At 36.7% G+C, this 12,945-nt stretch overlaps 1 protein-coding gene across 1 annotated transcript in view; it reads right to left on the minus strand.

Annotated features, from left to right (window-relative positions):
- The window catches only part of TBCD (tubulin folding cofactor D), a 3,708,267-nt gene that overhangs the window by 1,513,623 nt on the left and 2,181,699 nt on the right, over positions 1–12,945 (minus strand). The window contains exon 16 of the mRNA XM_044068123.1: positions 6,428–6,457. Within this exon, the coding sequence (XP_043924058.1) occupies positions 6,428–6,457 (30 nt within the window). The remainder of the gene's footprint in view (positions 1–6,427; positions 6,458–12,945) is intronic.

The raw sequence follows: 12,945 nt of genomic DNA on the forward strand, positions 1-12,945 counted from the left end.
CATTAACTTTTCTGTCAAAAAAATTAATACTGCATGGGGAAACTGGATCTTTTTTTATTTTATTTGCTTTTTTATATATGAGTTCTATGTATGCTGAGCATCTATCCTCCTGCAACAAGTCTTTAAATGCCTGCATTGATGAGGTATAGGACCACTCATCTTCATGACACTGATGTCCAGACTGGCCTCACCCTGTAACCAAGTCTCTTGGGATGTCTGCCCTGAGAAATGCACCCCCAACTCCAGCAGTGCTTTTTGTGACCATCCAACTGGACTAGTAAAAAACACTCCAACCAGCAGGCATTTGGTACGTGTAAACTGACAAGACAAAAAGCATTGGTGTAGGATGCCACAAAAGTACTTTATTAAACTCCGTTAAGTGCTTTCATCCAATATAATACAAGCTTCTTCAGCTCTTCTAAACAACAAAGAGCCTGCAATTTATAGTTGTCAATATCATGTGACAATCAAGTCATGTGACTGTTCAAAGGCTGCACAACTTCATAAATATACATTATAAATACACATTACTTCATTTCAAACACTGACAACTCATGCCTACAGAAAATTAATAAAAACAATATTAAAAATGTACATAAAAAATGCATGTTTACAAAGCTCCCTTATCTGACTGAATGAGCTTCTCAAAGAAACTAAACCTGATGTGTTCATTTAATCTCAGAGTATTGACTGCCCTCAATAAAATCTGCCAATTTAGTTACTTCCTTTTTAAAACATTAAAACAATTGCAGGTCGTATGTTGTTTATAAGTTTAATAGAAGTCTTTATTATGCTGGACATAACTGAGTTTAATAAAGTAGTTGTGCGTCATCCAACGCTGGTTGTTTTGTACTGTGTTTTTCCAACTCACTGGAAGTAGAAAGGGTGAAGGGACTTCCCAGAGTCACATGAGGTTGGTTGGAGCCTCTAAGATGGATGCTGACAAGCACACACAAAATAGTTGTCATGAGATCCCTACATTGAGGCCAGTAAACGTTTAGGGTCCACTGCAGGACACTAATCTGACAACTTATTAAAAATACCATATAGACTGGCATTACAATTAAACACAAAATGTTGAGGCAGCGAGATGCTCTTGTTATCTAGACAGGCAGACAAAACCTAAAGTGCCACTATTCAGTCATATGGAAGCCAGACTGTTGTAAGGCAGAGTGTCTGGGTGACTTACCCTTTGAAAGTTATTGCTTGCGACATTTAGATTTGGGACTTTACAAGGCTTTCTGAGACTTTGAAGGCCTGGAACAGATGGAGAAGAGACTCCTTGCCTAACTGAGTAACTCCCAAGTTGGGGCAGCTAGGAGCTGATCATCCAATAAGGTAATTTCTGGTATCCAACAGTATGAGACAGGATGCCACTACAGCCATACATTTGGTGGACAACTTAAGGACTGCAGTGAGAAAGTGGGAGGACTGGAAAATGCAAATGAGTAGGACATCTCAGAAGTGCAGAAACCCCCTAGATTCCTTGGTTAATCTGAGGTGCAGTTAGATATCCTGTAGGTTGAAAATCTAGTTCCCTTCCAATTGGCATGGAAAGACAGACTGCACTGTGGCCACCCAGCACTTTGTCTTTGGATTACATGACCAGTGAGATAGAAGACTGGCATTTTGTTTTCTTTGGAACAAAAAACAAAGCACAGTTGTGTATTTTAAACTTATCATAACTGTAGATGTTCAAGTAATCACTGCTGCAGTAGCTTTAGCTATATGGGATATATCCTAAGGATATAACAGCTGGCCAGTTTCCAAAGCTTCAAGTTATCTTCCACACATCCTAAGCATTAGTCAGCTGAGCTGACTATAAAGATGGGTTTATGTGTCAAGTCTTTCAGAGCTTTCATGCCAAGACAGAAAGGGAGGCTAAAGCCCTGACAAGGACGATGCTAAGAAAAATATTTTATATGTGTGTGTGTGTGTGTGTATATATAGTTTACTATCATAATCTGGAAACGGTAGCGGAATGTTGAAAGTACACTTTCAAAGAGGCTGCAAATCAAAACTTACTGTTCCGAAGCCTGGCTATCGATGTCCAAAGGCACATGCAAGTCAAAGGGCACATTTTCAAAATGGCAAATATTAAACACTCGACATTACCATGGTTCGGGATGGGGGCTAAAAACATTTTCATTTTCACTATTTAAGTTCGATGACATGATGACTAGACTGAGTGCATTTCCAGGTTATGATTGTAAATTTATATATATATATATATATATATATATATATATATATATATATGGGTCTAGGACTATTCACTGAAAGCACATTTCACTGAAACACATTTGACTGTGCACAATTCACTGAAAGTTATACATGGCCTTTTCCCCACTGTTGTGCAATCCTGGAGATAGAATATCTAGTAAGGGGGGTGTGGGGGGGCACTATAGACATGGATACTTGCAATTTCAATAAATTACTCTTTTCTAAACTTCATATATATCCAAACTATGTGGGGGCGGTGCCCCCCCCCCTTACTAGATATACTAACTCCAGGGTCGCACTATAGTGGGGAAAAGGCCATATATAACTTTCAGTGATTTGTGCACAGTCACTTAACTTTTAGTGAATAGTCCTAGACCTCTATATATATATATATATATATATATATATATATATATATATAATTATATATATATATATATATACACACACACACACACACACACACACACACACACACACACGCGCACACACACACACACACACACACACACACACACAATATACACACACACACACACGCATACATATCCTCACCCTGGCAACAAAATTATACAAAAATAAGAGGGATGGAGCAGCAACTACAGCAGTTATCATTTAAACATCTACTATTAAGTTTACTTAAACAACTGCACTATTTTCTTTATTAAGATTATTGCTGTAGTAACCTTAGCTGTAAGGATAGACTACCACAGCATAAACCGACTGGGAGTAGGAAGGATAAGGTCCAGGAGCCCCTGGAGAATGGTCCTAGAAAAGCATGTCCTAGACTTTAAAAATGTATCAAGTTTACAGTACTTTGTAAAAGTATTCACAAGGGATAAAGTTGATTCTAGAATACAATTCTTTAAAGCCAAAATCCTGGAACAATGAGCCTTCATCGTGCCTTGCTGTGGTGGGTACAATAGCATGTGACAACCACTTTGATAGAGGCTGTCCATTTTTTCTTACTATCAGAGGAAATGAACAACTCATCAGAGTTCGTAAATGATTTTAATCTGTCAATATAGCACCAACGTTATCTGCAGACATCCAAGATATGCAGTATCCTTTCTCCCTCAATTTTAGGTTCTGGAAAGCAGACTCGTAAATGGATAGCTTGCTTCAAAGTAAACTTGGAAATCACTTTAGGCATAAATGAATGATTAGTTCTTAAGAAAATCCTCTCTTTGTGGAAAATTAAATAACACTGACCCACCATAACATCCTGCAATGTAACATATTAATTTCTACTCACAGATTCACATGTTTTTAAAACTAAGATAAGGTTCTAGAACATCTTACATTCAGAGGAAATGTATCCCATAATTTGTCTAAGGAAAGGCATACAGTCCTACTTTTAGATGCTTTAACATCAAATTGTTCAAAGGATGGTGAATTATCAACATCATATCACACTCAGAAAATGTATATGGTTGTAAATGTATAATAGTTGGGTCATGTAATCCTTTGAAGGCTATGTACTACTTGCCACTCATATGACCTATATAAAACAGAATGCAGACTCAGAAGGTACAAGCAGTCACTGTACTAAAATCTATTACACACTGGTATTTTCTTAGTACATTTTCTTTATACAGTTTTCATGTTCAATAGATTCCATTTGATGGAAGAACTAAATGCATTGCTATACCTGTGACGACCATGCCCTGGCCCAGCAATCAAGGAGCCTCAATCCTCACCACTAACACCAGGGAGGTTGTCTCATAGAGAGAGAGGAAAGGATAACTAATACTCACAGTAAAGTACAATTTCCCTTAAGTGCACACAGAGAACACAGTCAGTCTGGGGCTGGTCGCTCCCTTGCTCACCAGGTCCCCAATAAGACTCCCCACTGGCACAGCTATACGGTCCAGGTCTCAGCCTAACTGGGCAAGCTAAAACCTCCAGTACCCTCTCTGTCCAACCAGTGCTTTGTGTCCCTGCCAAGTAGCTGACACAACACACACACTTTGAGATAAGTATTTATACAACTTCACAGACACTCCTGAGAAAGACTGACACAGATTCTCCAACAATGCCCCTTTACCCAGATTATACGGTAGTAATTAATGCCACCACCCAGTTAATGATATCAGCTACTAAAAGGCCCTTAAAAGGGTGTCCAATTATTACTGTGCAATATTAATATCCAATGGTAGTATGACTAACAGTCAAGGCTTACTTTAGAGTGGCCTGTTACAATAACCTCTATAAATATGCAATGTACTCTAGAGCTTATCTCTATATAAATCAGCCACAGATAGAAGGTTTTAAAAATATTTAATAATAAATAATTAAAACACAAGACAAAACTACTACACCACAGAGATATCTAAGAGTTCACAGATCACACAAAAACTTAAAATAATATAGTAGGACAGGTCTGATTTCAAAGAAAAATACCTAATTAATCTTTATTAGCTTTAACTATTCCTACAAGGAATCACAGTGCTAAGACTTGCATGTGAACACAAGGCAGAGTACTGGTAAGTTAAATGTCCAAAGTCAAAATGCTTTCAGTCTCTTGTGAGAAATAGTATTTAAACATTACTAACAAACATGTTTGCTGGGTCCTTCCCCAAATTACATCATTTTTGACACTTAGTTTTTCCCAGGCAAACAAACTGCATTATTCAGCAATATAACACCTGCACAGAAACTTACAACAATAGAAGACATTTCACATATATATGCTAGCAGAAACCAGAGCAATGAAGCACCTTCCACATCTAAATTCTAGTCATAAACTTTAGCCTTAAAACAATGGGCATGAAATCTTCATCCAGCCACCCTGGGGCCAAATTCTAACATGAAAGGGTACAACAGGCTTCACTGGGCCAGTAGAGTGCAATGTTGTCACATATTTTGCAGTTCCACATTTCACGGTATTCTTTACACTCAAGAAACATGCCTGTTTTTTTACATTTATTTATACAGTTGACAGAATTCTATTTGACTAGGATGGCAGCCTTCGCCCACAATCGTCACAATAGCCAGTAATGGGGTCTAACAAAAGATCTGTATGATCCTATCATAACAGAAGGGGCCTTGGTTGCAAAGGTTTTTCAATAACAAGCCCATGATTCTTTCAATTCTTGTTCTAACGATATCAGTATTGCATTTAAATGAAAATATGTTACTATTGAAAATACCAAGGTCCCTGACTGGCTCTGCCACTTCACTCTTAAGATTGATAACACAATCACATTTTTAACCCTAAGCACACCAAAGTGTAATGCCATGCACTTGTTGTAACCTAAGTGTTGGACTAATCATAATAAGTGCAGGGTACTGCAATGCAGATACATAACTATTTATTTAATTTTTTGTGGACCTAGTGCATTCACGGTCTTTTTTGTTGTGTAGACTATTTTCCCCTCAACTTGTTATGAAACTTTAATGAGATTACCTATTTTAGACACATTGTTTTAACTATATTTCCATATTTTATTTAGGAATCCCTGGAGAAGATCTGGCCTAAGCCAAGTATACATTCATCAGCTATGTACTGCCTATTTCATTATTCAGAAAGACATTTGTAAATAAGGACATGTATTTATTTCCTTATTTAATACTGTTAAGTGGTCTATAGTTGCTGACCAAATTAACTGGTGTTTCTTGTACTGTTTTCCATACCACGAAGATAACTAAACAGAACGTGCATACATCATAAGGACAGCATAGTGTAGTCAATAAACTAATATGACTCTGGGAAGTGGGAGAAAACCAAAGTACTTACAGGAAGTCCAAACAGACCAAGGAAGATCATGCAGAACTCCACACAGATGGTGTCCTGAGCCAAGGTCTGAACATTGTACCCAAAAGCTGTGAAATCATAACCTAACCACTGATCCACTGCACAGTACTGTAGAGAACCAGCAAATTAATGAAGCAGAGGTGGTTGGTAAAAGTGAAAAAAGATATCATACTGTGTCAAAAAGCTTTTAAGGCATGTGGAAAGCAACAATGAAACTTGCAGTTAAAGCAGCAAATAAAAGGAATCTGCCAAAAAAAGATAACTTTAGGCTATTTTGGGGGAAAATACTTGGTAATATTTTGATTATGTTAACTGGCAGTGACATTATTTATATATTTTAATTCAATTGCTGTCCTGACTATGACTAAATAATTCCACACAATAATTCATATTTTTGCATAAAATTAAAATCACTGTATAATTTCAAAAGGGGAAAAGTCACAGTACCTGTCTTCCAACATTCTCCTGGAATGCAGCCTAAGAAAAAAAAACAGAGTGCAAAATTAAACAGTTTATTTGAAATTCCAACATCTGAAATGATAAAGCAAGTGAAATTAAGGTCTCATATTTTACAAATTTCAAAATATAGCTGTGTTACAGCAAATTTGCAAGCCTGATACCACATAAGAATCTTCTTCTTCTGGCTTTTCCCGGTTAGGGGTCGTCACAGCGGATCACCTGTCCGCTCATGATTGGCAGTGGAGTTTTATGGTGTCAAGTTGCCAGCCCAGTGCCCAACCTTCCACAGAAGGCACACACACACACACGCACCTACAGCATGTCTTTGGGATGTGGGAGGAAACCGGAGCACCCGGAGGAAACCCATGCGACCACAGGGAGGACGTGCAGACTCCCCACAGAAGTCACCCCAGCCAAGGATCGAACCAGTGAACCTCTTGCTGTGAGGCAGCAATGCTAACCACTGCACCACTGTGGCCGCCCTATGATACCACATAAGAATAAAAGTCAGAATTTGAAGTACAGTCTGGATATGATTATTTGGATTCATATCTATTTAACTCATTAAATTAGGCAAGTCAATTTGTTACAGTCAGAGAAAACAGATTATAGTTTTTTTTTGTTGCTATTTTTCCACTATATCTCCACCACCTATAGATATCTAACATCATTTATTTTTTGAAAAACCCAAGACCTAAAGTTCTGCAGTTGTATCTTTGTAAAGAAACATTTAATTATAATAAAATTAATTTTTTGTGCTCTAATTATGTGCTTAATTCAAACAAGGAACACAGGGAAACCAGAGCATATCCCAGCACTCATTGAGTGCAAGGCAAAGAAACTAATGCTAGATATGATTGCCAGGGCTTCACAGGATGCAGAGGGACAGACAGAGAGAGACAAATACCCACACACGGGTGTAGTCTTTTTCACTGAGTGAAATGATGTTGATCGCAATCTAGTGATACTCAATTCAGTCACCACATGGAAGAAGACAACAAGGACTCCTCAATACGGGATTTTTGGAAATGGTTGAGAACTAATTCTGTAGACTCCATGTAAACAACACGATTCACCCAGGCTACACAGCTTTAACTCCTTCAATCCAAAGGAGTTCTGGAGGCTTGAACTCTAACTTCCACTGAGTGCATCCTGAGATTTTTGACAAAGTCAAGCTGTGTCCTCAAATTTCAAACAAATGTTTAAATCTCTGCAGCTATAAGGTTTACTACAGAAAGGTAAATGGCAAACTGTTCAGTACAAACAAATGTTTACACTGGCAGTATTCACTAGATTCCAGGTCTTAAACTGGATTTTATAAAGTCATAATAAACACACTAAATATTAACTTTGTAATATCTTGTAAACATATCATTAATCACTCAAGCTTCAGACATACTGTTAAAAGTATTGTTTGTTCATCTCTAATCTTTCATATGAGGCTATGCAGTTCAGTATAGCTAGATGAAGCCCTGCAATACAGAAACAGAAATATACGAATGGGTATGATGAAGCTTCAGCTGGTGCTTGAGGTGACCTGTACATAATCAATGCTGATCTGGTTTATGTGCAATGGCAGAGATTCCATGTGTACATTATTTTCACTTTTCTACACAGCTGTGACTGTGGAGTTAAAATATTAAGGGGGTGTGGGGCAATCCCCCCATATGGGAGTGGCAAGATGGTTTGCTCCTCCTGCAAAAGTATTTAGAATACTTCTGCATTGGGTACTTTTGATTGTACCATGTTTCAGTTAGCCTGAATTCAGTTAAACTGTCTTTCCGTGATACAGGCTTTCAGTGAGTCGTCTATAACCTGCTTGCACAGAGCATTAGGCAGAATGTAGTTTGTGCCACTCTTTAAAAAAAAAAAAAAAACGAGTGCACAGGGTTCATGCTGTTTAGTGCAGACTCTTATCAACAACTGTTACTCCAGCAGTGAGCTTGAAATATGTCTTGAAGATTTTGTGATTTCACTTATTTTTTTATTATGTCCGCCTTCAAGGAAGGTGGCAGTTTGTTTTCCATTCTGTTGATAGTTGAGTGTTTTTTCTGCTTAGCAAAGAGGACAACATCAGCTGTAGATGTTGTTTTAAATAGTTACAAATAACCAAACTTAGTCGTCTTCTGGGCAATGCAAGATTTACTACATGCAAGTCGACTGCTTTGTCCAATAAGCATGCACATGGTTGAATATTAGTAACTTTTCATTCTATAATTTGAAATTTACCATATGTGAATATCAAGTCAGAGAGGATACAACAATTGTGAATTTTTTAGAATTTACAGATAGGGACGGCTGGGAGATCCTAAGGTGCCAGTTTAAATGGATTGTTACAACTGTTGGGATTAATCATGAAATGAATGTAAGCAAATCTGAGAACAGGCAAACACTTGAATATATTTCTCCAGACACTTTCCCAAGTGATTTCTTTTTAAGGTACTCTGATAAAGTCATTTCTTCGTGTATTTTGGATACACTTGAATTTTTAATGCCACAACTGCATATGTATTCCAGGATATACCAGTGCTGGTGACTGCAATAACCATCTTCTGACTTTGCTTGTATTGCAGCAAATTACCACAAAGAATTCTGATACTGCATTTTTACTAAGAATGACCACAAAAAAAATTGGTAGGGGCCCAACTCCTATGAACTTACTCTATTAATGATTACTAGTATGCTATCATTCTAAAATAAATCCGGTAATAAGATTGTTTTGTACTTTGTCAAACAATGGTCTAGATAGCATAATGCTGTTTAAGATGATATTGTCATGGTTAATGACAGGCAGACAGTAACAAAATTATTTTAAAACTTTCAGGTCTGACTGATTTTTTAATGACTTCTATAAACAGGTCTGCAAAGAAAGGAGTTTAATAAAACAGGCCCAAGACTCATTAATAATTGGCAAATCTTTACAAGTCATATTTAGTTTCTGTAATGGCTTTTTTAATACAATGATTTCAAGTGGAATCCGTGTTTTTAGGAGGATTAAAAATATTAATAAATTTAAAATAGTTTAATACATTTACTTTGTGAATTATAAAGTCTAAAGTCAGGCAGCTTCAAGCCTCCTTTGTCTTCAGCATCTGCTAGATTCTGACAACTCAGCCAGTGTGTCTGTTAGTGTTGCACATCAAATCAATAATTAATTACTGACAGGTATGAAAAACCTTAATGAGTATTCTTTTTGTGCGTCTTACTGATAAGGTACAAACATTTTCATTTAATTGACTGATACCCTGGCAAGCAAGGTAGTGTGTAGTTTGATCCATCTGTCAAGATCCAATTAAACTGAATTGTAGTTACTGAGATGTTGTGGGATATAAGTTTACTGCCACTTTTTATTAAATGCTAAAATTCTTTAATGTTGGAACAGGAAACTGAAAGTTCATTCAAAATTGATAAATTATGATAACTTTTTACTAGCTCCTAATGGCATCAAGACTGTCAGCAAAATTAAGTTTATAATTTGAGGTTTCAATAAAGTCTTTGACAACTCAAAGTAGCAGATGAAATGATTGAAAACGGGCCTATTAGGTAAAGGAGTATGCTATCTGCAAATAATGTGATAACTACTACTTTCTCACTCTAACACATGTGATATGGATTTTTTTAGAATGAAAAAGAAAGGGGATTCAGGTGAAATAATGAACAGATATGGAAACATGGGGCATCACTGTCCTGTTCCTTTAACAATCCTAATGGGAACTGCAATTTTGTTATCAACACATAGGTACACAGACGTAACTTTATACAAGCCATTAACAGCATTAATGTACAGTGAAGGAAAGGCTGTAATTTCCAATAGTTTAATAATAAAAGGTATAAGCACTCAATCAAATGCCCTTGACAACTGTCATGCAGATACTGCCCGTTTACTATAACTCCTTTGATTGCAGTAAGCTACTATCTCTAACATTGCCTTGCATTTGATGGTTTTCCAAAAATCCCGAGTGAAAACCAAAAATGAAACTTGAACAATGAAGCCTGAATCTATGTCCAACAATCAATGTTAGCATCTGAATGTCTAAATTTACATTCTTAACAATAGAAGGTTTAGAACAGGGTTACAAATTAGCCAAAGGACTTAACCATGGAGCAATTGTGTGAAACAGCACATTTATTAAACTTCCAAATGTTAAAAACAATAAAAATCAGAAAAAAATCAGTGAAAAGAATTAGCACTTTCACCCATTAATACTCGGGCATCATCAGAGTCTTGACACACACTGCTACAATCCACATATAGGAAATTAAACCTTGTATAATTTCCTGCCTATTAATACTTAATTATCCTTTGTTTTAAATGAATCGACACATATAATAATATAAAAGCAATTAAATATAATACGTCTATGAGAGGAGTTTGTGGGCATTTTTAAACTTCCAGGGTTACAAATGAAGACTGAATGATATACATATCATGAAGCCCAAACTTCTTATATAAATATATAAATTATATAATTCAACCAAGACTGGACCCAGCTCATTTTAAACCTTCTATAGAAGACTGCACTTAAAGAGATTTGGCCCTAGTATCTTCTAAAGTTTCTATTAACGTTATACCCTTCCCCCAGCATTCTGTTACTTCTGAATGTACAGTTGGACCATGAAATTTATACAGATTGTACTTATATCATCATTTCAGATATTAAGGAATTCTTGCTACAGCAGATATTTTATAAGTACCTTCAAATATGTGGAGATGTGCTCAGGACTGGTAGTGGTTTGTTTGATTTTTTTTTTTAATATACATTGAATACAAGTTCTCTATATGTCCTAAGAGTACGGGTGGGATTTAGCTCCATTCAGCAAACCTGGGAAATGTTTAAGTGAACTGGTTAATTTATTCTGAAATTCCTTTTAAAGACTAGATTGCAGTTTTCAAATTTAATTTAGTTTATCATGTCCTCTCTGACTTCTGAATCATCAGAGAAATTCTTGTGTAGGAAGACTACTGAGCTATTTCACCAAATGGGAGCTGGCAGAAAATGTGCAACTCACTGAAGGAAGCCATATAAAGATGTCTTCCAGAAGTTGCTCTTTACTTTAAATGAATGTGCCCCAGACTATAATTCTTTGTAAGCATAAGAGGGTTGTGCATATCACACCAGTACAAAAAAACTGGTGTGATGTTTCCCAGAAACATGCAGTTGATGACACTGCTCTGTGGATAGAATGGAAATTGACTTGTCTTGTTAAAGATATTCTGGCTGAGGAATAAAAGAAAATGCAAATACTATTCCAGAAGACAATGCCCATTTGCTGAAAGATTAACAAAACGTTGTTACCTTTCTGTATTTACGCATGACTGGAAACAGCTCTTCACAGCACAAAGCTTGAAGTGCTGAAATACTTCTGGCTGAAGTAGTGGCCACCACTAACAATGTCTTTCATGGGAAGAAGCAAATGCATTCAATTCAAAGGGCATTAAAGCTGGTCTTTTCAAAACAAAATGCAAGCCTCAAAGTGGAGGGGAATATGCACTAAAATTTCTTGATAACAGTCTCAAGACAAATTGTCTAGGAGTTCCCATCTTGCCACAGCCATTTTATAGACAGGACTACCAAACTCTAAGTCTAACTTGGATTTGAGACACAAAGGACTAAAGACAAATCAGGATTTTAAGAAAAGTTCTGGAGAAATTGAGCCACACCAAGGTCTTGTTCTGAACATCCTGAAAAGGATCATAACTGCCAAGATACGAATCCTGATTACAGAATACTGCAATTTTGTTTCTTAGAAGGAGAGTAAACACTTTTAACAGTAAACTGTGTTGACAAAAAAATGGCTGCAATTCTTCTGATGCTGCCCAACATGGCAAATTTATTCCATTCTGAAGCAGAAGCAGCTCTAGCAGACTTTTCTGGCAGCTGCTCTGATCTGAAGTCCTAAACTTAGCTATCAGTACATCTTCAGGATACAAGCATTAAGTTTTAGGACTTCTGTGGCCGGAATATTTATGCAAGTTACACAGAAAAAGAACCAGGGGTGGCAGAGGATGTTTTGGATGTAGAGTGACAGGGGACAAGTGCTGGAGAAGAAACCAAATGTGGTGATGGTAAAAAATGGGGCCACTAAAATCATTCTAAAGCAATTCCTCCTAACAGCAAAACATGAATTAGAGGTAAGGGATGAAATGCACATTTTAATCTTTTACTCAACAAAAGGGAAAAAAAATAATTCAAAAGACCCTATTATCTTTCATTACAGAGCAACAGAATGGTTGCAGAGAAGTTTCGGCTTGGGCAAACAAACTGATCTGTAAATAAATAAGCAAGATAAAAAAAGGACACAGTGATTTGCTGACTAACAACCATTCACACTTCAGGGACATGAAAACTGAAACAATCTAAGCTTGTTGGAAACATCAGAAAAACAGTGGGCCAACAAAAAAAGAAGTTACGTACTCACCATAAAGTACAGTTGTGTACACTTACTATAAATATAGATGTTCGAGTGTATTCACTGTTGCAGTCATTACACTTGGGGTAATCTGC

The sequence above is a fragment of the Protopterus annectens genome, chromosome 4.part0 (assembly GCF_019279795.1).
Source record: "Protopterus annectens isolate FY-2018-M chromosome 4.part0, PAN1.0, whole genome shotgun sequence".
In the NCBI taxonomy this organism is placed as follows: Eukaryota; Metazoa; Chordata; order Ceratodontiformes; family Protopteridae; genus Protopterus; species Protopterus annectens.